At 39.2% G+C, this 22,083-nt stretch overlaps 1 protein-coding gene across 1 annotated transcript in view; it reads right to left on the reverse strand.

Moving 5' to 3' along the window:
- Positions 1-1,064: 1,064 nt before the first annotated feature.
- The window catches only part of LOC104530749 (plasminogen), a 24,808-nt gene continuing 3,789 nt past the window's right edge, over positions 1,065-22,083 (reverse strand). The window contains exons 3-19 of the mRNA XM_010175434.1: positions 21,664-21,770; positions 20,391-20,505; positions 19,147-19,310; positions 18,490-18,619; positions 18,248-18,366; positions 16,631-16,793; positions 15,602-15,732; positions 14,597-14,756; positions 13,531-13,721; positions 12,420-12,568; positions 11,605-11,698; positions 9,561-9,678; positions 8,436-8,510; positions 7,755-7,895; positions 4,335-4,441; positions 2,257-2,402; positions 1,065-1,223 (exon numbers count right to left, since the gene is read on the reverse strand). Coding sequence (XP_010173736.1) covers positions 1,065-1,223; positions 2,257-2,402; positions 4,335-4,441; positions 7,755-7,895; positions 8,436-8,510; positions 9,561-9,678; positions 11,605-11,698; positions 12,420-12,568; positions 13,531-13,721; positions 14,597-14,756; positions 15,602-15,732; positions 16,631-16,793; positions 18,248-18,366; positions 18,490-18,619; positions 19,147-19,310; positions 20,391-20,505; positions 21,664-21,770 — 2,269 coding nt within the window. The remainder of the gene's footprint in view (positions 1,224-2,256; positions 2,403-4,334; positions 4,442-7,754; positions 7,896-8,435; positions 8,511-9,560; positions 9,679-11,604; positions 11,699-12,419; positions 12,569-13,530; positions 13,722-14,596; positions 14,757-15,601; positions 15,733-16,630; positions 16,794-18,247; positions 18,367-18,489; positions 18,620-19,146; positions 19,311-20,390; positions 20,506-21,663; positions 21,771-22,083) is intronic.

Consider the following 22,083-nt stretch of genomic DNA (forward strand, 5'->3'; position numbering starts at 1 on the left):
AGATTCTATGGCTTGCATTTGCTGGAGGCAGCATTGGAAAATTTGCTTGTTTGGTTTTTGGTTTTTGTTTTTTTTTTTCCTGACTCTCATGTAACCTCCTGAGCTAAGATCAGGGAATTTTGCATTAGAAATCTCCTATTATATTTTAACTCAAAGTAAATTTCTGAAAGATACGCCATTTACAGATGCCAGGTGTCCAAAAGACTGTACCATATCATGTTCTATTTTTGCCAAAGAAAGTGCAGAAATATAAGATTTATCACAAACAACAAGATGGAAGGCAGATGAAAGTGGGATGAAAATTTAAACAGATGATGCTGTGAGCAACTGGAGTTATCTTCATAACCTTTTTTCCAAACTTGTTTTCAAAGTCTGCAACACCTTCCCCAGTTACAAACTTCCCATTAGTCTTGTAACTTCTTGTATAAGATAGCTTCTTGAAGAAAATGCACTTCTAGTATTCAGAAAGGTTTAAAGTGCTGCAGTTGTCTGCAGGCTTAAGGTACAGTAAAATGAAAAAATACAGTGGTACTTTGCAAGTGTGATAAAGTAAAAACATAAAGTTCACCAAAGCAGACCCAAGGAGCACGGATGAAAGGAAGAGGATTGTACTTTCTTATTCCTGGAGCAGGAACAGCAAGGGGAGCAGATGCCAGTGATGGGTACAGGGACAGGCCTGATTTGGGATAAAGTTTCTTGCACAGGGAAGACCTTGTACAGAGATAGGGAAGCTGCTTGCATGTACAGAGGAGAAAAGCAGGTGCCTGAACAAAGAGAAAGCCATTTTCATGAGCTGGAACACATCTCAAAAGAGAGGAGTAAAGTAGGAATCTTGCAGCTGCTGCGACATGCAACATGGTTGACTTACCCAGGCTCAACACAGACACACTGACAAACAGTAATAATTAGTCAACTTGGCATTTGCTTTGCCGTAACTACTTACGCTCAGCCAGTAATGATATTTATTTAAGATTCTTATGAATTATTACCATTTTAAAAGTATATTAGGAATGCTGTTTCTGGCACAGAGACTGCTTTCCAGAAAAGCTAGCTTGCATCTACATTCAGTGTGCAGCCGTTGCATTCTTAATCCAAGAAACAAAACTAGGAATTCGAACAAAAACAGGCTTTGATGGCTGGGTACAGTCCAGTCCCCAAGAGGTGACTCCATATTGAACAAATCTGTCCTTATCTTGGCAGACCAGAGGTCCTCCAACTTCAGCCTAGGGAGGAGAAGAGAGAATAAGGTGACTACTTTAGTGATGGAGGCACTAGCCATTCAAACAGCAAAAATACTGGCAGGAATAGAATTGTGATAACTCTGAAGGCCACAAAATATGACTGAGGCAAGGGCTGTAGAGAGAGGGAGAGTGTTTTATTAGACTGGCTGGAGTAAAAAAATGGGGAAAAAAAATCAGTCATTTTCAAGTGTCCAGGACATTCCTCTGGTCTGAAGAAGAGATACTCAACCACCAGTCGTGGATGTGGGAACATCCCCAGATCACCGTGAAGCCAATTACACACAAAAAGGAGTTTCTCAGTTTTCCACATCCTCTGACCTACTTGATCCTGGACAAAATGAATATAATTGTTATAATGCTGTTTCTTAAAATCCAAGCATGGCAGGAAATGAATGCCTGTGTCCAGTGACTTCTGTTCCTATCACTGAATGCACTGTCCACACCCTCAAAGACATCATTTACACCAGCAGTCTTGAACATCTGCTCAAACAGACCAGCATTTGCTTTCTGACTCTGTCACCAAATAGCTACCAGCTTTTTATTTGAAAGCTCCCAACACAATAGCCTCCATTAAGAAAACCACTTTTTGAAAGTCTTTTCGTATACTTGTGAAAATTAGAAAACTGGAAGTACTTTCATCAAGGAATTAAATTCAAGATGTGGTACAACTCCAGGCTGCACCAGAAACAGTCACTAGTTTTCCTTCTGTCTCTAGGAACGAAGTGAAGTCCAGGTAGTATGTTACAGACTTTATTTGAGGTGGGATGGGGTATTCACAACACTAGGCTACTATGAGTAGGATATGTCAGCATGCAGTTCCGAAAAGAAGGTGAAATTACCCTGTGCAATTTTCCTGCTGTTCTGATTGACTGTGTGAGTGAAGAAAAAATACTATGTAAGCCTCAGTTCTTATGCTTCATGCAGAAGCCTTCAGAAATTGCTGAAGCTATTTCTGAGCCTTGAAAGTGCAAATTGTAATTTGACCTGCTTACACTCAAAGCTAGATTATTCTTACCTCACAGTTACCTATGCTTCCAAAAGTAAATCCACCACAAAATTCATTATTTTTGACACTTCCATTCAGAAATTCAGGGCGATTACATATTCTGTTTTCAAGCAAAGGGAATTCAACTTCTTTTAATCTGTTGCCAGTACTGGTACCTGTATGAACAACAAAGAAAATATAATAGCTACAAATGGTAGCCTGGGCATTGTGCTCCAGTGAAGCCTCAGTAATGAAAGGACTGGGATCCATCCCCAGCTCCACTATAGTCTCTGAGCTCCTTGAAGAACCTTATTAAATCTTTCAACTTTTTTGTACTTGGATTTTACCTACCCACAAGAAGCAGAGATAATTCTTCTTCGCAAAGTGTAACAAAATAAATAAAAACAGATGCTTAGTATTCTGAGCCATTGTGTCAGTTTGTAGGCTTTCATTATGGTGTAGTAGCAATGTCTTGTGTCAGGGGAAAAAAATGTTAGTCTGGATTTACTTTACATTAATTTGAACTCTTTCAAGCCTAGTATTTTCCAGACAAGGAGAATTCTCCTGAAGCCAAGGTTGAATTTTCCCAAAACACATTTTATTTAGATGTGGGACTGTGGCTCTGCTCCCTTCCCCTGCCGATTTGATGAACTACTTGCATGGCATGGCACGACCCTCTTTCCCACTGCCTAAATGCAACAATGACCTGTTGTTTTTCCATCCTAATGCACTTCCAGAAGAAATCTCGCCTGTACTTTATTTTGTGGCTATGATCACTAGCACATAGGAAACAGCTGCCACCGTGTGGCAAGTTGAATGAAAAAGTAAAAAAAGCAAGGTAAGAGAGAGAAAAAGGTGAGAGAAAAGCCATTAAATACTATCTATGCTGGAGAAAAGTGTTTCTTGATAATGTTGATGAGTTACACTAACAGTAGACTGATTATTCTTAAGCATTATTTTCAAAGCATCAATTTTGTAGCTAAATAACACAAGTAAAAAAAGGTATTGCCATCTATGTGGAAAGTTTTTACAGTGAAACACAGAGACAGGGACAGGTTCTGTTCTTTTTTTTTTTTTTACGTAATTCTGTGGATGTGCACACAAAGAGGAATCCATTGGCTTCATTTTACATGAGGAACATTCGTAAGATGTTGTCTGGCAAAGGAGGCAGGAAGGGCATCCATTGCGTGTAGCTCAGCAAGGCCAAATACATGTATATGTGGAGCTGGGACTGAATGACAGCAGATGCCAGCATCACTGCTGGAAGCCACGGGGATGAGGAATTGCATCCTGTTGCAGCAAAAGCAGGTCAAAGTGGGCTGGGTATTCTCAGCCCTCAGCACAGGTGGAGTGAGAGGTGGGCAGGAGGGGACCACATAGGTTGGTTTTCAATGCTAGACTGTGAACAAAATTCAGCTAAAGGGTTTACTGACATTAAAAGCCTTCAGCTTGAACTCATTTTGCCTGTGCCCTAAAAGTGACTGGATCTGAGCAAGCTCTGACGCAAAGGCACCATGGTTTCTGGGATGCCATCTTATCTCAGATACAAAGTCTTAAGGCTAGTGCTTGCCCATATATCCTATCTGTTTGAAGTGAATGTAAAGTCCCTGCAGAAGTCTATGCAGACAGTGATGTGTAGACTACACAAAGGCAAGTACAAGCTTCATTCAGATGTTAAATATATATATATATATATGAAGGTCAAAATTAAAGGCAAGGGCATTATTTGCCTACTGTCTTTATTTGGGCAAATACAGTGTATACTTAAGCTGAAGGAAGACCAAAATAGGCAGAGATAAAAGGTGGTAAAGTGTTAAGTCTAATTCTCCCCTCTCTTTTCTCTTACTTAACGAATTCAGTTTATGTGAGCAATGAGAGGGAAAAATCAAGCTCTGAGAGAAAGAAATAAGAAGAAAAAAGTTGCCTGGTGACCTCTGACTTCGTTAAATCTTAGGTAAAAAGTGGTTTTCAGGTCCCATGAGTGCATATATTTTGGGATAGGGTTTGAAAAACCTTCTTAAGTTTTCAACCACACCAAATCACAGAATCACAGAATTGTAGGGGTTGGAAGGGACCTCAGGAGATCATCTAGTCAAAATACGGTTTACCTTTTGTTTTTCCCCAGGCAGTTAGAAAACATACTGCATTTCTTTCTACCATCAGACTGGTTTCAGGCAAACAAACTGGTTTTACACGGTCAGTAATTGTTACAGGACTGGAAAACAAACAAAGAATAATTAAAACATCCTTAGAAAAATTTTCATCAGCTAGTTCAGTCTTCATACTCAGAAGGCTCTGCATGGAAATGGCATGGGGAAAGGCGGAGAAGGTGGTCATGCCTCAAAACTATACAGACGGTTGTAAGGTGGTGCCTGGTCACTTACTGAAAAAAGAGGTTATTTATAGCAACTGAAAGTCTCTGGCATGTGTTTGTGGGCACAGTCACAGTGCAAGTGTGCTTGCAGCATGATGCTAGAGCACTGATCTCTGGTTGCCCCTGCAGTCTGTATAGGAACACGCACAAGCCCAAGTCCAGCCACAGCAATTCTGGCAGGTTGTGTGAGCTTGGCTTATCTCAGATCCTCTCTGTCTCAGAGGTTGTGGACATTTTCAGGGACTTCATAGGAGGAGTGAAGGACAGATGAATGAGTAAATAAGCAGACACAGCTGAAGTTGTGGAAAACTCCTTTTTCCTCTGGTTTTGTGGGTGATATAACTGTGAGTGACATCACACGTACCTTGCACATACTGAGCTTAGCACTTCAATAAAGTAAATACCAAAATAAAACTCTTCCTTACCATGAACATTGTGCTTGGAGAAAAGATTAAGGTATTGTATAGGGAGGACTTTTCTTTGAACTGTGTGCTGTAGATGTGAAAAAATGAGATGGCTTCTGGAAGGTATATTGCCTTAGAAGTCACACAAGTGCAAAGAGTTTTGGTACAGTGAAAGTATGTCTGAACAAGCTGTTAAATCAGATCTACCACTGTCAGGAGCCTACCTTGTGAAGGTTACTTCTGATTCTGAAACAGAGTAAAAGGACCTGAATTAATTCCAGGTGTTCAGTCTGAGTAAAATGAACCTTTATAATCTCTTTTCAGGCCCAGAATGATTTTCAAAGTATGTGTTGTATTGTGATGTGATGTGATGATATTCAATGTCCTAATAAAGGGAACTAACAAATCTCCCTGTTCCTAATCAGACCATGCCAGGACCATAAACCCCAAGAAAATTCAAGAGAATGAGAAGCCAAAGGGAACTGACTCTGACCCATCTTAAAATAAAGATCTCTCCAACACAAAAATCTGAATGAAACATGAATGCAGCAGTCCAGGAAATGCTAAACAGCTCCTGTGCTTAAGCTACTGTTGCACCAATTTCAACACCATTGTTTTGAGCTCTATCCTCCACTCCTCTGAAGTCCAAGATGGTGATCCCAAACCTCTACTGTCACACAGTTCCATGAAATTAATCCTGCATGAGTTCTTTTCCCCATAAGAATGGAAATCAGTTCTGCAGGTTCCAAAACTAGTTCATTCACTTATCAATAAAGTCCATTTTTATCCAAAGAATTCCCGAACATTGATAGACAAGAGGAGACTAAAGTGGGAAAGCGTGGATTGGTGGTGGGGTTTTGTTGGTTTCCAGGTTTCTCTAGGTTTCTAGTGCTGTTCCTCTAGGACCTTTATCTCCAAGTTTGTATTTAGCACCTCACATCTAATTCCCCTGGTAGTATGGCCCTCACAGCAACTCTGGCTCCTGTCTGGCCTGTTGGTGTGACTGTAGCCAGGTATCAGTAGAGCATTATAGCTCTTGCTTCCCCAACACCAAGAAGTTAACTTAGTTTCTACCTATGCTCCTATTCTACACCAAGGAAATTCCACATCCATCCTAAGATGAGACAGCACCTAAAAAACCTGTTGGTACACAAGGAACCAGCCCTCAAACGGGCTTGTAACAAACACAGGGTGAACACTGGCACTTTTTTAGAGGCCTCTGATGTCTAGATAGGTAAATGAACAGGAGAGCATGGAACAAGACCTCAGAAGACATAGCAGAATATGGACAACATGACATTGAAATGGAAGTATAAATTCTCAGACAACACACATCCGCTCAGGACAATGGCACATAATTCACCTGGGACTAGACTTCTACTGAAGCTAGTAGTTCTCCTCAATAGATCAGCCCTCCTTTGGGATGATTTTGGTCGAGATCTTAAGAGACCTGCATCAGGTCTCTGACAAGTCTTGTCTATTGACACAAAATGCAGGTATAGGAGCAGCAACCAGTCTTCTCGCAACTTATTTTATTGGGTGATCTGTTTTATGAACAGAATTATTTGGAAATAATAAGGTCCACAAAGAAAGCAGAAGACAAATGTAAAGAAGGAATTTGGTGAAGCTGAAAACAAGCAAAGGTGATCTAAGTCAGAAACAGAGGGATGTGATGTCCATATCTGCTATTTGTGACATCTCACATGCAGAATGTGTTCCAATGGTGAGTACTGCTGATGCAAAACTGACTACAGTGCTATAGCATGCACATTTCTATAGTGAAAATGTGCATAGACCACCCAATGAAAGAGGAATTGAATGATATATTTAAAAGTACTAGCAAGAGTTAAGCTAGCAGAGCATGAGTTCCTTCTACTCACATGAAGTCAGTGGGATTTTGATTAATCAAGACCAGAGAACCTGCGTTGCAATTTAAGTTAAATTGTTCTAAGTTCATTAAAGCTGTAGGGTAAATTTTTTTAAATAAATGACCTTTCAGGACACGAGCTTTTAATGATTTTAATCCATGTGTGGTGAGTGTGAGAAAAAGAGGGAAACCAATGAGTAAGTAGAAAAGTTTCAGGAGCATTCCAAAAGGGAACAAATAACACTGAAATAACCGCTCATATTTTAGAGCAGACTGCTCAGGCATCTAAACAAGACACAAAAGAGGGCTTCGGGCAATTCTAGTTATGCACAGGATCTTCCACTATATCACAAGCAGGATCTAGTTTTACTAAACCGTTGCCCAAGTCTGCAGCTCATGACACATGCATGTGGCCTGGCCTGGAGGGGAAGTGAACCCTTCTACTTGCTCCATGAGAACCTGAGGTGCCTCCTGGACAAAGCTTCATTTAGGGCTCACAGCACCCAGAGCTGAGCAGGAAAAGCCTCCAAGCAGAAAATCCTTCAGCCACAGCTCTGTTTTAGTTTACCTTTACCTCCACCTCCTCTGCTTCAGTGGAGCTGATGCTAGCAGGTTTGAATTCCCCATGACAATCCCTCCCATCTTAACTGGTCCTTGCCTTTCCTAAACTCTGTAAGTAACTCACACAGGTTCTGCCAATGGGGTCATTCAGCAGTAGAGATGCTCAGAGTTCACCCTTGAACAAATGTCTATGCTAACACTCAAGGGACTCTCACACTCTGATACCACCCACAACCACCCCTAAGAGCCAACTCCAGGCTAAGCTAACTTGTGACTTCAGGATAAAGGTGATAAGGGTGGAAAACTTGTACTGAAATGGTACCTGTTCAACTTCAGCAAAGCAATGTCTGCTCCACTTGGTTCTTTTAACACTTTCTGAACACTTTGGATTTGCAAGGATGGCTCTGCTGCATTGAGATCCTGTATTCCAAGAAACACCTTGTAAGAAGAAGGCTCTGTTGACCTGGAAGAAATGACAGTGGCGAGATTATACATCCATACATGCAATCAGGAATGTCACTCACAAAATTCAGTGATTTCCCTGGGGAACCCCAATTAACAAGATGGTCAGGCTGCTGCTTCTGACCACAGATGGCTGCATTTATTCTTGGGGAGAAGGAAAATGTGACTTTTTTAACAATTTGATTTTTATGATGGTGAAAAATTCCATGGGCTGTAAATAATGTGGCACCTTCTTACACTGTTCACAGCTCCTAAAGCCCTAAGGGTCAGCTGCTGTCCACAGTTTTGCAAATGCAATTAGCACCAGCACATCATTAGCACTATTTTTGGCATGCTCTGGGGTGAGGGAGAGGGCAGGCAACAGAAGTAACCTCTGTTGTGTTCTGCTGCTGTTTGACTGAGACAGGAGCAGAAAACAAAAATCAGCTTGCTAGCAAGAAAGATAGGAAATAAAGAGTAAAGGAAGTGCCTTATTGGGTACATCTCGATCCTTTGTTGATTTGCTCATTCACGCATGTCACTTGTTCTAGCGGTTACTCACTCTTGCAAGCACTGAGCTGCAGTAAGGACCCACTGTGGATGTATGAGAGTGCCAGCACAATGGTGCACGTGGGGACTAGAAGAGAGAAGACAATCACATTCATTTAGGACTGCAAAATCAATTCTCCACCATCTATGCTGTACACAATAGGAAATTTTAGCAGACTAGCAATGTGCCTCTTATTCAAACCTTTTACCAGTCATAGTTTGTCTTTTGCCTATGACAAAAGAAATCAAATGCAGATTTTCAAAGGACAAGCCTTATTTGCTCTAGAACATGAGAGACATGAAAAGAAATTTGACACCCAGGTGAAATTTTTGCAACAGGGCACTCTTGCTTTCAGGAATTTAATACAAATAAATTTCCTAACAATTTCACTTGTGATAAAATGGGTTTGTCTTTATGAACAATTAATAAAAGGATACATCCTTCTTATTTGTGGGGTTGCTTTGGACTAGTTCTTTAAGTAAACCTTACTATGGACTTTAAACTTTTCTTGGGATAATATTTATTATTGTGACTGTCCGCAACTCTATAGAAATTTTCATTAGCCTTTCTGTAAGCACTTCAGCTCCTCCTGTTCAGCCACTCTCATTGTGACTGTGGAAATGCTATGCATAACTTTTTTTTTTAATATTGAGAGACTATGGTCTTCCTGTGGCTTCTAACACAACTAGGGTGGTCACAGCATCAATTCACATTTGAACCAGATTGGATGCTGGGTGAAAAGGGATGACAAAAATTTATTCATACACATTGCACATTGATGGCTATATTCCTGAGCTTAAATCCCCCACTGTAGAATGCAGTTGACTGTCAATATCCTCAGTGGGAATTATTCCTTCTCCATTTCAGTAAATAAAGCTGTGCTTAATGTCTGCAGTTCAAGTCTGCTGTCCAGAGATTCAGGAGAAAGTGAGAAGTCGGGGATTAATGACCAACAAGTAGCTATCTGTGAACATTATGATTAAAAATAGTTTGTTTTACATGCTAAGGCATTTTACATAGAAACCAAGGCCAGTCTCCTAAAGCATATGCATAGTTTCTTGTCAGTCTCTTTCTAGTGCCTGTTCCCTGTGAAACCCAGGTGCTCAAGAACGGTGATACAGTTTGGAATACCAGTACCTGGTCCTGAGACTGATGTGCCAAGGCCAAGACCCTGGAGATGCATCACACATGCTGTATTGCTCACAGACTTGCTCACTCCTCATTGGGACTTTTCCACAGTCATGCTGAGAAGAAGCTACAAAATAAAAAAAAACTACAATGGAGAATTTTAAAGCAGTTCTGTAATGCCATCCCCAGTGCAATAATCAGATGAAAAGAGAAAGGCATAAGACATGTATTTTATCTTCCTTAGGCTTTCACTCTTTACATTGGTTAATAGAAACAAAGGTGAAGAAACAACCAGAACCCTTAGACTCCATTATAGTATCATTACCCTGAGCACTTAAATCTGTGACTAATGTATCACATTTGATCTGACAAAATATTAATTTACCTATTAAAAAACCTGTTAACAATGCCAAGTATTTGGATGTAATCAGATAATTTAAGTAAAATTACAATGAGCCCGACCCCTGAAAGAGAATCTGTAGTGTATTTGAAGGGAAAAGAGAGATAGAGAAAGTAGAAGAATTTATTGCCCAGACAACAATAACAATTTCTAAAGTCTTTAAAACACTGTAGTCTACATCTTGGTTGAGTTCAAACCAATCCCTAGTTTATAAACAAAATTGAGGCACTGTCCTGTTGTGGTAAAATATTCCAATTTTGCCCTCACACTGCTCACTCTAGTTTTTTGTTAATCAAAATCTCTCTGAAGTTTTTGAAATGGATTGATCTTGGGTGCTCAGTAAGGACCCAAGTAAGTCTTTCCAGAGCTGCATATGGTGCTATGTATGTTAAATTTGTTAGTTCCAGTATGAGACAATTAATAAAGTAATCAAAGGCAAGAGTCTGTAAGGTTCCCTTACACCTTAATTTTAAAATCTAGTATTCAATGGCTGTTTTGAAAATAATTTAGATCTCAAAGTGAAGCTCTACCACAGCAGTTCTTGGGAGCAGGTTTCTACAGCTGTGGTATGTGATGTTTTTATACCATTCCTTATTCTTTTTGCCTGTGTAGCTTGTAGGTCTGGTGGACAAAATTAATGTGTACTATCATAATGCATTGGTGCTTAAAGGACAGATTAGATGGCCAGCATGAAGAACATCCCATACTTCTGAGGCAGTGACCACTCTTCACTAATTTGTATTGCTACATCGTTCAACAGAGCAGGGACCTGGCCTCTAGATGTTACTATATTAAAAATAATACATGAAATGAAGAAGAAAGAGACTTTTCATATCACTGACAAATGTATTAAAAAAAAAATATATCAAAATAAAGGCAAGGAAGGGAAGAGCAAAGCAAGTGAGATGACTGCAGGTGTGCCAAGCAGCACTCCCAGTACATTACAGCTGCTATTGATGCCCACCATCAGGGCACCACAGAAGGTAAAATCTCTTTTGCTTCTGAATTTTTCAGCAAACTCTGCACCTGCTTAGTGTATTGAATACTATCCCAAAATAGAAGAAAATAATTAAGGAAACCTGCATAAAATATCCAGGTCAAAATTTGCTCCCTACCTCAAAAGAAAGGCAACATAACTAGGGACAGATTATTTCAACATCCAGATTAGAATAAAAATTAAGTCAGCAGAGGATGAAAAGGGTTTCAAAGGACATCATCTCCCGTGCTCCCAACTAACAGGAAAAGTGTATGAGCAGGTTCTCAAGGCATTAGTCCTGACACAAAGTGCATGGAAAGACTAGCATGAACATCAAGGAAATTCTCTTCCGTGTTTGAGGGGCCCAGAGAAGGAATGCTTCTCTTCACAGCTTCACTGGGTATTTCAAATTCAGCTAGTAACTCAGTGCTTAGCTTCACTGACAATAAAGAGCACACAAATTGTTATGAAATCTTACTGATGATTATTGGCATCATGTTATTTAAACTTTGGCTGACTGTTACAGGTGCCTGGTTGTGTCAAACTTCCATACAGACCTAAATTCAAAACTAAAGCTGCTACCCACTGCGGTTTTTTTATGGTTGGATTGAAAAAATTTTGTAACTATCAAAACAAGTTGTAGAAAGGGAGGATAGAAAATTTTTAAGAATAATTACAGCAGCGTGGGATTTCACAGTATTCCCATTTTTTTTCTGGGTCTGTTGTGAAGCACCAAACACCATTTACATCTCCATCAGGATTCCTGCAATACTGTAATAATTACAAAAACAGAGAATGAAAACTCCAAATGTTAACCACAGAGTGAAGTGCATGTTTTTTAAAAAGTATTAAACTAAAATTTTTAATTATTTTCCCCAACTACTTTTCCACAGGATGTTAAAAGCTTTCTATTTCCTCTGATCACAAAATCTTTTCTTTCCTGTATCTCAAAATCATTAGGTTAAATTAGAACAATATCATAAAATTGATACAATTTTCTTCATCCACCAAGACTCACCCTAGCTTTAGCACTTCTAAGGACTCATGAGAAGTAAAGATTGACATAGGATAACTATGTGCTTTGCACTAAAACATTTACTGTTGGCCTAATCTTTCTTCCCCCAAAAGTCAATGACAGCAAGTTATGTCAGCTCCAAGAATTTGCCAGAAACTTGCTAAGTAGGTGACAAACAGCAAAAGGCATCACTTTGGGGTTTGCAGAAATCAGGCAAGCACTGTATGATTTCTTTTGTGCTGCTTGTCTGTCAGCATCAACCTCCTGGGGCATCTCTATACTTGAAGTACCAACATCCTAGATAATGTAAAATATATCCTTCCCTCTTCAACGCTATTATAGGTCTGGGCTATGAATGTGATGACTTTCAGATATGCTTAACCTGGTCTGTAAAGACAGAACATGAAGTGTTTACTGAAGGGTCATGGAGAACAGAGACAATGTTCAATGACACCAATGGCATTAGCAGCTGTTTACGTTTTTATCCAGGCCTGCACTTGGATGAGTCACGGGAGTGAAATATTTGTGGCTATGAGGTTTCTGAGAACTCCATTCTTGACAAGTCCTTCCCATTCCAGTTTTTGCTACTGTGCCGCGATAGTCTTTACCATTACCATTAATGCAATCTGTGAAAAAAGAGGAAAATTAAATTATTGTTAGCTGCTGAATCTGTATGTGGTGGTAAGTAGAAACAAGGCAGATTAAGTACCTTTAGGATTTGCATACTTGCTAGTGTCTGCAGCAGAAAGACAAAAATATACTCTGTGATTTGATCTCTTAGTTTGTCTTCCTGGATGTACAGACTAACTGAATTGGAAAAAATTTCAAGGAACTTCAGGCTAAACATTTTCTGCAATATATTGCAAATATCGGAAAAGACTCCAAGATTTTTGCCAACTTCATGTCAGTAAATGACTATTTCAGAGTTAGTAGCCCTTTACACTGAGAGAGCAACTGTTGCTTTTGAGGGCATTGCTTCAGGTACTTTCTTCTGCCACATGCAAATAAGAGTACACAGCTCCATGTAGGAATGTATCTTTTATCCAACCCTGCCACCTTTCTTTGCAAAGTCAATAATCTGTGGAAAGCTCTAGTATGCATTCAGAAAAGTCACACCACTTTGACCAACATGGACTGTTAATTAAGGAAGAAATGAATTAGGGAAAAAAACTATTTCTCTTGTTGCATACATTTTGCAAAACATGGTTGCCTAGGAACAATACAGCAAGCTAAGGTCAACCTCCTGAAAACATGAAGTACAGCACCAGCAAAATTCCTATAACAACAATATTCACTGTGATCATATTTCAACAGTACATAGCTACAGAAACACTGGAAATTTTGTCTGTTTTCCTCTTGTTCCCCTAAATGAAAAAGATATCCTACAGAATGGACTGTAAAATTACACAGGCTACAGGATATGAACTGACTGAAGAGTACTTGCTGCAAAATTCAACAGTACAGATCTGAAAGCTGGAGGAGGGACGTGGCTGTTATGTTGTAGCACTACTCAAGAATAATTTCCATAGATTACTATTTCCTTTACCCACAGACTCAACAGGAGGTGACACTTATAGTCAGGTGTTACCAGATGTGGTGGGTGTAGTCAGGCCAATGTTTTGTGCCATCATTGTAGGGGCGTCATTTGGTGCAGGCTCTTGTGTATGATCATCACACCTCTTGAGATTGCAGTACTCCCATGTCACGCTGGGGTCAGTGGTGAAACACCATGGCCTGTTATCACCATCTGGGTTTCTACAATAGTTGCCTCTCAGATCCCTGCAAAAATAAGTAAAATAGTCACACCGCATAAGACTGAAAGTAATCATAGAAATGTCTTGCCAAAAAGATATGGATCTGTACTATGTGGAGATAAATACGTTTATTAATATTTCACTTCTTTCCAGATATCCTATCACCAGCAAATACATTTATGGCTGTGATATGATGGGAGAGTTATACTTCAGGTACATCAGAGTCATAAATACATGACTGAAAATTAAAAAAAATAAAAATAAGGTGACATCATAAAAAAGGCAAGAGAATAGAAAAGTATCCACATTTCTGCTTATACTTCTAATTCACCAAGCAATGAAGGATTTCCTAGTAATTGTCATCTTGTTGCTTTCATACCCTTATTAACAACTGTTGCATTAGTAATTATGATTAGGTCTCTAAGTCATAATTGGTCCAGTTTTGTCAGTCTGAAGAAGACAAGTCAAGGGGAAAAATTCAGTGTACCAATTCTGGGTGTCCAGCTCCAACTACAAAGATCATTTCAATGGTAGTTCTAATCATCATATATGTGACTGGGTGTTTTGCAGCTGTGTTGTTGAAATAAGTAAACATCTCAAATTCATAAACAAAATTCATACTTCAGCAGATGCCCAGATTCTGGATGCAAATCTCCTGGTGTCGGTTACAGAAGCTCAGATTTAAGAGTAAAGGGACCCAGCTGTGTTTTACTCAGAATTTAAATAACAAGAAAACACAGTTTTTAAAAATGAGGCTACCAGGAAATCTTTCCACATCTTTGAAAAATTTTCTTTTATAGATACATTCCCTGGCAGTGATTTAAAGCATAGATGTGCAAAGATATTACAACCAGCAATGGTCATTGCTGGATAAAGCAAGAACATGTGAGATAAACATACGCATTTGGGAATCTGTCTGGAGTTTTTTCATGCCTGTGTGGGAACATGGAGTTCCAGGCCTGGCATCTCTTTCCCGACACAGTGATAGAAGTTGTGCCACGATAACTCTGGCCTTTGCCTCGATAGCACTCCTCTGACAGGGGAATCTCCACAGGCATATCTGCAGTGAACAACATAAATTGGTCTTTTGCATCACAATTTTATATTCTTACTGAGTAGACACAATAAAGCATCAAACACACAGGATGACAAAAATGAATGACTCATTTATACAGACAGTATCCAGTGAGAGCACCATGGCCAGCATGAAAAGTGGAAGGACATCTCCAAAGATATTTAGCAAACTTTCACAGATTACCCTCATATGTCAGATGTCGTTCAGTGGAAGGTTCACCCCTCAGCTTCGTTTTGGTATATGTGAATGTGTTTGAACTACACATCTGAAAGTTCACGTGGAAAATCCTCAAAGATTAGATGGTAGTGATTTTGCCCCTGGTATATTTCTAAAATGGACATTATGTTAAACTTCCACGTATCTATTATCATTTTGATTGCTCTAAGATTTTCTTGCTATTTTTTGTGCTTAACTGAATGGATATTTCCGATGAGATTTTTATTACTTTGGAAGCTCCTGTCCTCTCTTTTGTAGCTACTTTCCAAAAATGAGACTTGCCTTTATTTAACACTTTTTCATCTTAAACCTGTTTTCAATTTTTCAGTTAACTTGTTAAAAAAGCCCTACCTTTGGGAAAAAAGGGAATATAAAAAAATAAGCCTCTTTCCTCCTGTAATTCTTCTATTGGGTCAGGTGATTTACAGCCTTCACTACACTTCCTTAACCATTGAAAGTCCAATATTTGTCAGGCTTTGTAACATGCCAAACAGAAAAACTGCATTAACAATGGTGATAAAGAGATTGAGGAAAGATTTAACACATTTACAGTGAGAAACAATGTCTCTCACTTTTTAAAAGTCCTTATATCAAGTATGCTCCACTACTCATACCAGCAATCCCTTGTTCTGTCCCACCACAGTGGGGAATTGCACAATATTCCCACCGAACACTGCTGTTGATGGTGTAGCACCAAGGCCTCTTCTCTCCATCAGGGTTTCTACAGTAGTTTTCCTCTAAGCCCCTGCAACAGAAACACTGGATTTCAACTACTAGAAATCAAGGAGTTGTGTGCAAGACTAGTAATAACTATCACATGCAGAACTCAACTCAGTGGTTACATTTATTCTTTTTGGAGATGAGTTACCTCATGCACTACTATTTTGGGACTAATCAACTGCCTTCAAATTTACAATCTAAATGCTGATGATATATGAAGAACTTTTCCAGTACTCACACTTTCTGCTCTTGTTTTTGAGTCCAGTAAAAGGTGACTTAAAAACACAAGCCATTGGCGTACCTGACCATTATGGTAAGAACCAGGCAAGGCTGAATGTCACAGACAGATCCTGGAAGTGTGTGTGCATGAGGCACTGGTGCACACTGCTCTCTGCCCTGTGATGATGGACAGGGTTTCACATACTCAGGAAAACTTGCAGGATCCATTTCACAACCCATAGGATCAAAACACAGAGCTAAAAGCCTGGTCAGTCCCAGCTACCCTTGCCCATTGATAATGCTCTGCAAACTCAGCTCCTCTGATCTTAGAACACGAGGATGTATTGGAGCATCTATGACCTTGGAGCATCACTCTTCGGAAAAGTAACACATTGAAAGTGTGCCAAAAGAGAGTGAGGGGATTTTTAACATAAAAGTAGTAAATAGTTCTAACTCTGCAATGGGATGTGGAGGAGAAAGGTGAGACAAGTACCTGAAAATAAAATAGGTAGTAAAAAAAAAGGAATGCTGAAAAAAATTAAAGAGCAAGACATGAACAGAAGTAATGAGAGCTGACAGAACACAAAAAAAACAGCTTATCAACATAGCTGCAGAAAACCTGTGCTACTCTTGCCTCTGCACCTGGATCTACAGTGAATAACTATATTCTCTGGCATTTGTTAAAATGACAAGGCTCAGCATACTTGCAGGGATATCTGTCAGGGATCCAGCCATGTCTGTGAGGAAACTGTGTATTCCAGTGTTGGCAGGCATTTCCCGATTCAGTGATGGCTATCCTGCCTCGATAGTCTTCTCCTTTCTGTGAAAGACACTGGGAGCCCAGACCAGAGACTTGTGGGTGTGTAGCTACAGCGGGATTTTTTTAAAAAAAAGAAAAAGAAAAGAAAAGAAAAAACACAGCTAGACAGTGCTTTCAAAAATTTTAAATCCCGCTCTGTTTTCTATAAAGTAGAATATGTGTTTTCTTCTTTCAACAGAGGTGATGTTGGTTGAAAGCCATGGTAAAACCAAAGTGTACATTTTCACAAGCAGTTGGGCTACCAGACAACTGTCATGTGTCTGCCCTTTTACAGCAGTCAGTAAATAATGTTGCTGGGTCGAGCCAAACTTCATGTCTGCAGTCCCCTGAGAGCAGAGCTGGAAAGGCAGTAATAATCCTGTACAGTCTTGTAAAAACAAGTGGGATGAAGGGAGCACATTAATATAAGACACACGGGTAGAGCAAAAGGGCAGAAAGAATAAGGGCCAAGAAGAAATTGTTAGAGAAAGCAAAATAGCTTTCAGAACTGAGCCTCTGGAGTCAGTGAATTGGGAAAGTGGGGCAGAAGGAGGAGTGCATTGGTCTGGCATGTGGGGAACATCAAAGAAAGTAAGAATAACGATCAGAGGCACAGAGCCTGCAGAGGGCAGAGAGAAAATGAATCTACAGTGCACACCTATTATATATACTTTGTATATGGAATTTCGCAAGGAGACAAGTATGATTGTAAAAGGTCAGTCTGTTCCTTAAACTTTCTTTAAATTTTAAGCACAAAATGGAGATGCTATGGTAACTTTCACAATTCACTTTATCATACAGAAGGCTATAAATAGTCATTCTTCCATCTGTACTTGAGCGTTTTGAGGTGAACTACATTTAGCAAACACATGCTGCTGGTTAGGGTACTGGCAAATGCAGATGCATAAGAAAGCAAGCTCTACAGATAAAAGCACACTTTTTTTTTTTTTTTCTTAAAGTGCAGTTCAGTTCTACAAACAGCAAGGTTAACCTTATTATTCAGTGCTTTGGAAATAGCCAGATTTAGTGTGCTCATCTTTACGGGTTAAGCTAGCTCACTGATAAGTTTTTCTCCTGAGGCCTGAACTTGTTTCTCAGGATTCATCCCTTGTTATGAAAAAGGCAGTACTGGCCATGCTGGTCAGACCCAGGTAAAATATCACAGTATGGCCACATGGTGGTTTAGGTGTTTTCTGTGAGCTAGCAGGGCAGCTGAAAAATACCACCTAATTTAACCTGAATGCCCTGCCTCTCAGGTAAATAAAAAATAAGATGGTTGAAGACAAATTAGAGTTTCCGTAATGTCTCTGGCATTATTACACTTTGTGACACTTGCACTGACCTTACATGATTTTATGTAAGAGAAATTTAATGAGTGGTTCTGCTTATTAAAGTGCACTTTCCCTGGTTCACAAGGATTTCCTCAGGTTACTCGGAATTTTGATTTCTTGTCTTTCCCCTCCCTGCATCATTTTAATGAGAAGAGCTACTCTCTGGAGTGATCTCAGGAAGTCAGACTCACTGCAATGAGGAATGTTGCAATATTCCCAGCGTTTAGTTGGGCTGGTAGTGAAACACCAGGGCCGAGGTTCACCATCGGGATTACGGCAATAATTCATCTTCAGATCCTTCTCTGGAAAGCTGCACATTGAAAATGAAAGAGAAGCTTGTGAGTCAGCTATGGCCGGCTGTAGCAATTAAGCTGTCTGCAGGCAGGGTCTCCCAGACACTGTGGGAAAGATTTCAGTGCTGACTGTGACTCACTGTTTCAGGGTATATCCATGCATATGAGGCTCCTGGGCATCCCAGTGCTGGCACTCAAGCCCGGATTCTGTTCTGGAAACTTCTCCGTGGTAGTCTTCACCATTACACTGCATGCACTCCACTGTAGGGCCTAGGCAAAATGAAAACAAAGCAAGGTTTGCACTAGCCAGTGAATTCTGATCCTGATTTATTCATGGAAGACTACACTGAAAGGAAAAATGGCTTTTACTCCAGCTAATGATGAAAGGAATACAGAAAACCATGCGTTACAGCCTAGCCAAATAAATAAAGCTTTAGGGATACCTGTCATTTGGAGGGAGAACTTTGTCACATATCTGTATGTACTGATAGCAATGGGAGTTCTGCAGGTAGCACAGCATTTGGGTCAATCTTTACTCTTGTTAAAATTAAATAAATTGCTATGGATAAGAGCAGGATAATATCAGTAAATTATTAAAAAAATTCAGTTCCTCTATATTTACAAAATTACATAGATAACTGGAGCCAATTAGGAAAAGAACTTTTGTGTTGAGAACTTCCTAAATTCCAGCTTGATCTAAAATCACCTTTGAAACAAATCTGAAATGATAAAGCAAGAATAAATAGCAAGAATAATATTACCTACTCAAACACTCCCTCTCTGAAAAATAAATATACCTTCTCCAGTGTGTGTGACCTGGCCCTCACACTCTGGGACGTTACAGTAATCAAATCTGATAGCAGGGTCTGTTGTGTAACACCAGGGTCCATTTTCATCCCCATCAGGATTTCTGCAGTAGTTTTCATCCAGCCCTGCATTAGGGTGTTTCTCAGGTGTATAACTGTAATAGTATTAAAATTCTATTTTAATTCCAGTAATTTAGTGGAGCAGAAGGGAAATGTGTTTGCTCAGCTAGCTGTGGGCTCTATTAATTCACAGTAAAAATGAGACAAACAGATTCCCCATTGTGATCTGTAAATGAAATCTGAAAAACATCTTGTAACTAACATTATTAGTAGCTTCTCCCTAGGTCCCAATTGCCAATGATGAGTGACCTTACAGCCTGTAAGGACTGTGACAGTCTCAAAGGACAATTTTTGTATTTAATACTTGCATGCAGATGATACAGTCAGCTCACTATGGCCTGTGACTCTGTCATGTATTTTTCTTAATGCAGCTACTTTAAAAGTAGAGTATTTCTAGAGACTATTCACCAAACACAACTGGATCCTAATTTGTGGAGATTTTGAAGCAAGTGACTCCAGGCTTTTTCCTATAGCAATCCTCCTAGAGAAGACTAAATGGCTTTTAAAAAAACCAATCTAAACAAGCTCATCCAAGTTTCGTTAGAATAAAAAAAAAAAAAACAAAACAGCTTTTTAAACAGATAAAACTGGAACATAGGACAGAGAAAACAGGCCTCCTGCTTCTGCACTTGCTTCAGTGAGCCCAGTGGCAGCCAGCTCTGAGAAAACTCTGCCTGGGCAGGTCCCCTGAGCACTTAGATGCTCTGCTGGATGTTTCTTCTTGACTGTCGCTGGATGGCAGGAAGGTGGTCATAGAGCTGTACAGATACCACTTCTTTTTTTTCACACCTCATACAGAAGAGAGAAATGAGAGCCTCACTGTCACCAATAGCAAAATTTTCATCATAGGTTGATAGAGGGAGCATTTAATCTTCTTAAGAGGCTCAGCATTTAGACACAACTTCTCTAGCTGACAATGCACCCTTTCCTGACCCAGACCATTGCATTTCTCTGCCAGTAGAGTCAAAAGTAACAAGACAGATGAAGATAAAGTTGCCTTTAGAAGTCACATGACACCTAGCTTTGACAACATGTGCTATAAATTTGTCTATACACATGAAGTTGGAGAAGCTTGGAAAAGATTCAGAACAATGTGAATATAAATAAGGCCTTACTTTGGGTTGTGAGGGTTTTTTTCTGCCCACTTCTGGCATGGAATACCTCTCCAAGTTTTAGCTTCTGTTCCTCGGTAGTCCTTCCCAATCCCTTTTTTACATTGTAGAAGGTAAACTGAAATGGAATTGGCTTTGTTAATTCAACGGTGTTACAACACTGCATCTCTTGAAACTGAGAATCTAGATACAACTTTCATCAGTTCATCAGTTTACCATGAAACATGCTTTACCCATGTGATTCCATAAGGCATTTTAAACCTAGCTTTTTGTTATGTTTGGGTCAGATCTCCAGTAGAAGTTAATGAATTCATCAGAATTGTATCCGTTTATAGTAGCTGGGAATTTGGACGTGAACTGTTTTCTCTTTAAAACTTTGATATGGCAAAAGGGATCTGCACCATGATTATTCATGCAGTTTCAGTTTTCCATATATCTTTCAAATGCTTCAGAATTGTAAAGACACTGAAAATAGTTGCCTTTTCAAACAAACTGAAATGTTCTTATAAGAAATGTTCATGACCCATCTTACATATCAGCTAGTAATAGGAGCTTTCCTTTTGCCAGAAGATTCATTCAAGTCAGTGTTTCTGACTGCATTATCTATGTTCTCACAAAACTTATGAAGATAGTCTAGTTAAAAAATATTTATTTTCCAGCTATATAGCATCTATTAAAAACTTAGAAAAGCGTTAATTAATTTTTTATTTTTTTTTTAATCTTAAAACCAAGCCAGTTATCTGAGCCTGGCATACAACAAGAATTAAGCATAAACAAAACAGCTTAGAAAATGTGAATATTTTATTATTATTTTTTTAAAAAGCCAATACATATTTTAGTTAAATAATTCTTGGCTGAATTATAACATAGAAAATTATAGGAGTAAGTACATAAAAGTAGATAATCTTGTAGTCTTGAAAATCTGTATGATCAAGGACTCCACTAGCTCCATGAAGCAGAGGACTGCAAATACTTAAAGAGCAGAGAAATGCATTATTTTTGTTTTAGAGCATGTTTATTTTGCCTGGTCCCAATAATACGTGTCTAAAGGAGTGAAATATAAATTCAAATATAAGGAGCCCTGATGCTATATGTGAAATTCCCTGTGAGTTTCAACTACCAGTTTCAATTCTGTCAGTTCACATTGGGCGGAAGCCCACCTCACTGAAACTGTCACCACCTCCAATGCTTTGCTCCCACACTGCAGCATAGAATGCAAAGATGCAGTTAAAACATGCTTAATTTATAAATGTGTACCCTCTTACTACATACATACCTTTCTTCTCATAAAGAACTGCATCCGTGCTGTTGAATGTCACTGTCATTTTGGCATTTTCAGCCAGTGTTAAACACTGTAGCTTTTTCCTGGTGAATAGGAAGGCCCTGTTGAAATTGAGAAGGAAGCAATATTGACATAGGAAGCAATATTTCAAATTCAAGTCAAATTATTCAACTCGCAATTATTTTTCTACAAATTATTAATTTACTAGCACTGTCTTGTTTCTATTTATGTCTTTCAGATACTGCACTCAGTATTCGAGACACTGAGTAAGAGACTGACATTTTCTACTGCTCTGAAGTGGCTGAATTTTTCAGGATGTATGAACACATGAATAAGTTACTGTGTAGGAAGCTCATTACTGCATTGGCAAAATGTTATCAACAGCATCCTAGTTGCTCAGGTTAACGCCTTTCC

This window comes from Antrostomus carolinensis, unplaced genomic scaffold (assembly GCF_000700745.2).
Source record: "Antrostomus carolinensis isolate BGI_N321 unplaced genomic scaffold, ASM70074v2 scaffold22869, whole genome shotgun sequence".
Taxonomy (NCBI): domain Eukaryota; kingdom Metazoa; phylum Chordata; class Aves; order Caprimulgiformes; family Caprimulgidae; genus Antrostomus; species Antrostomus carolinensis.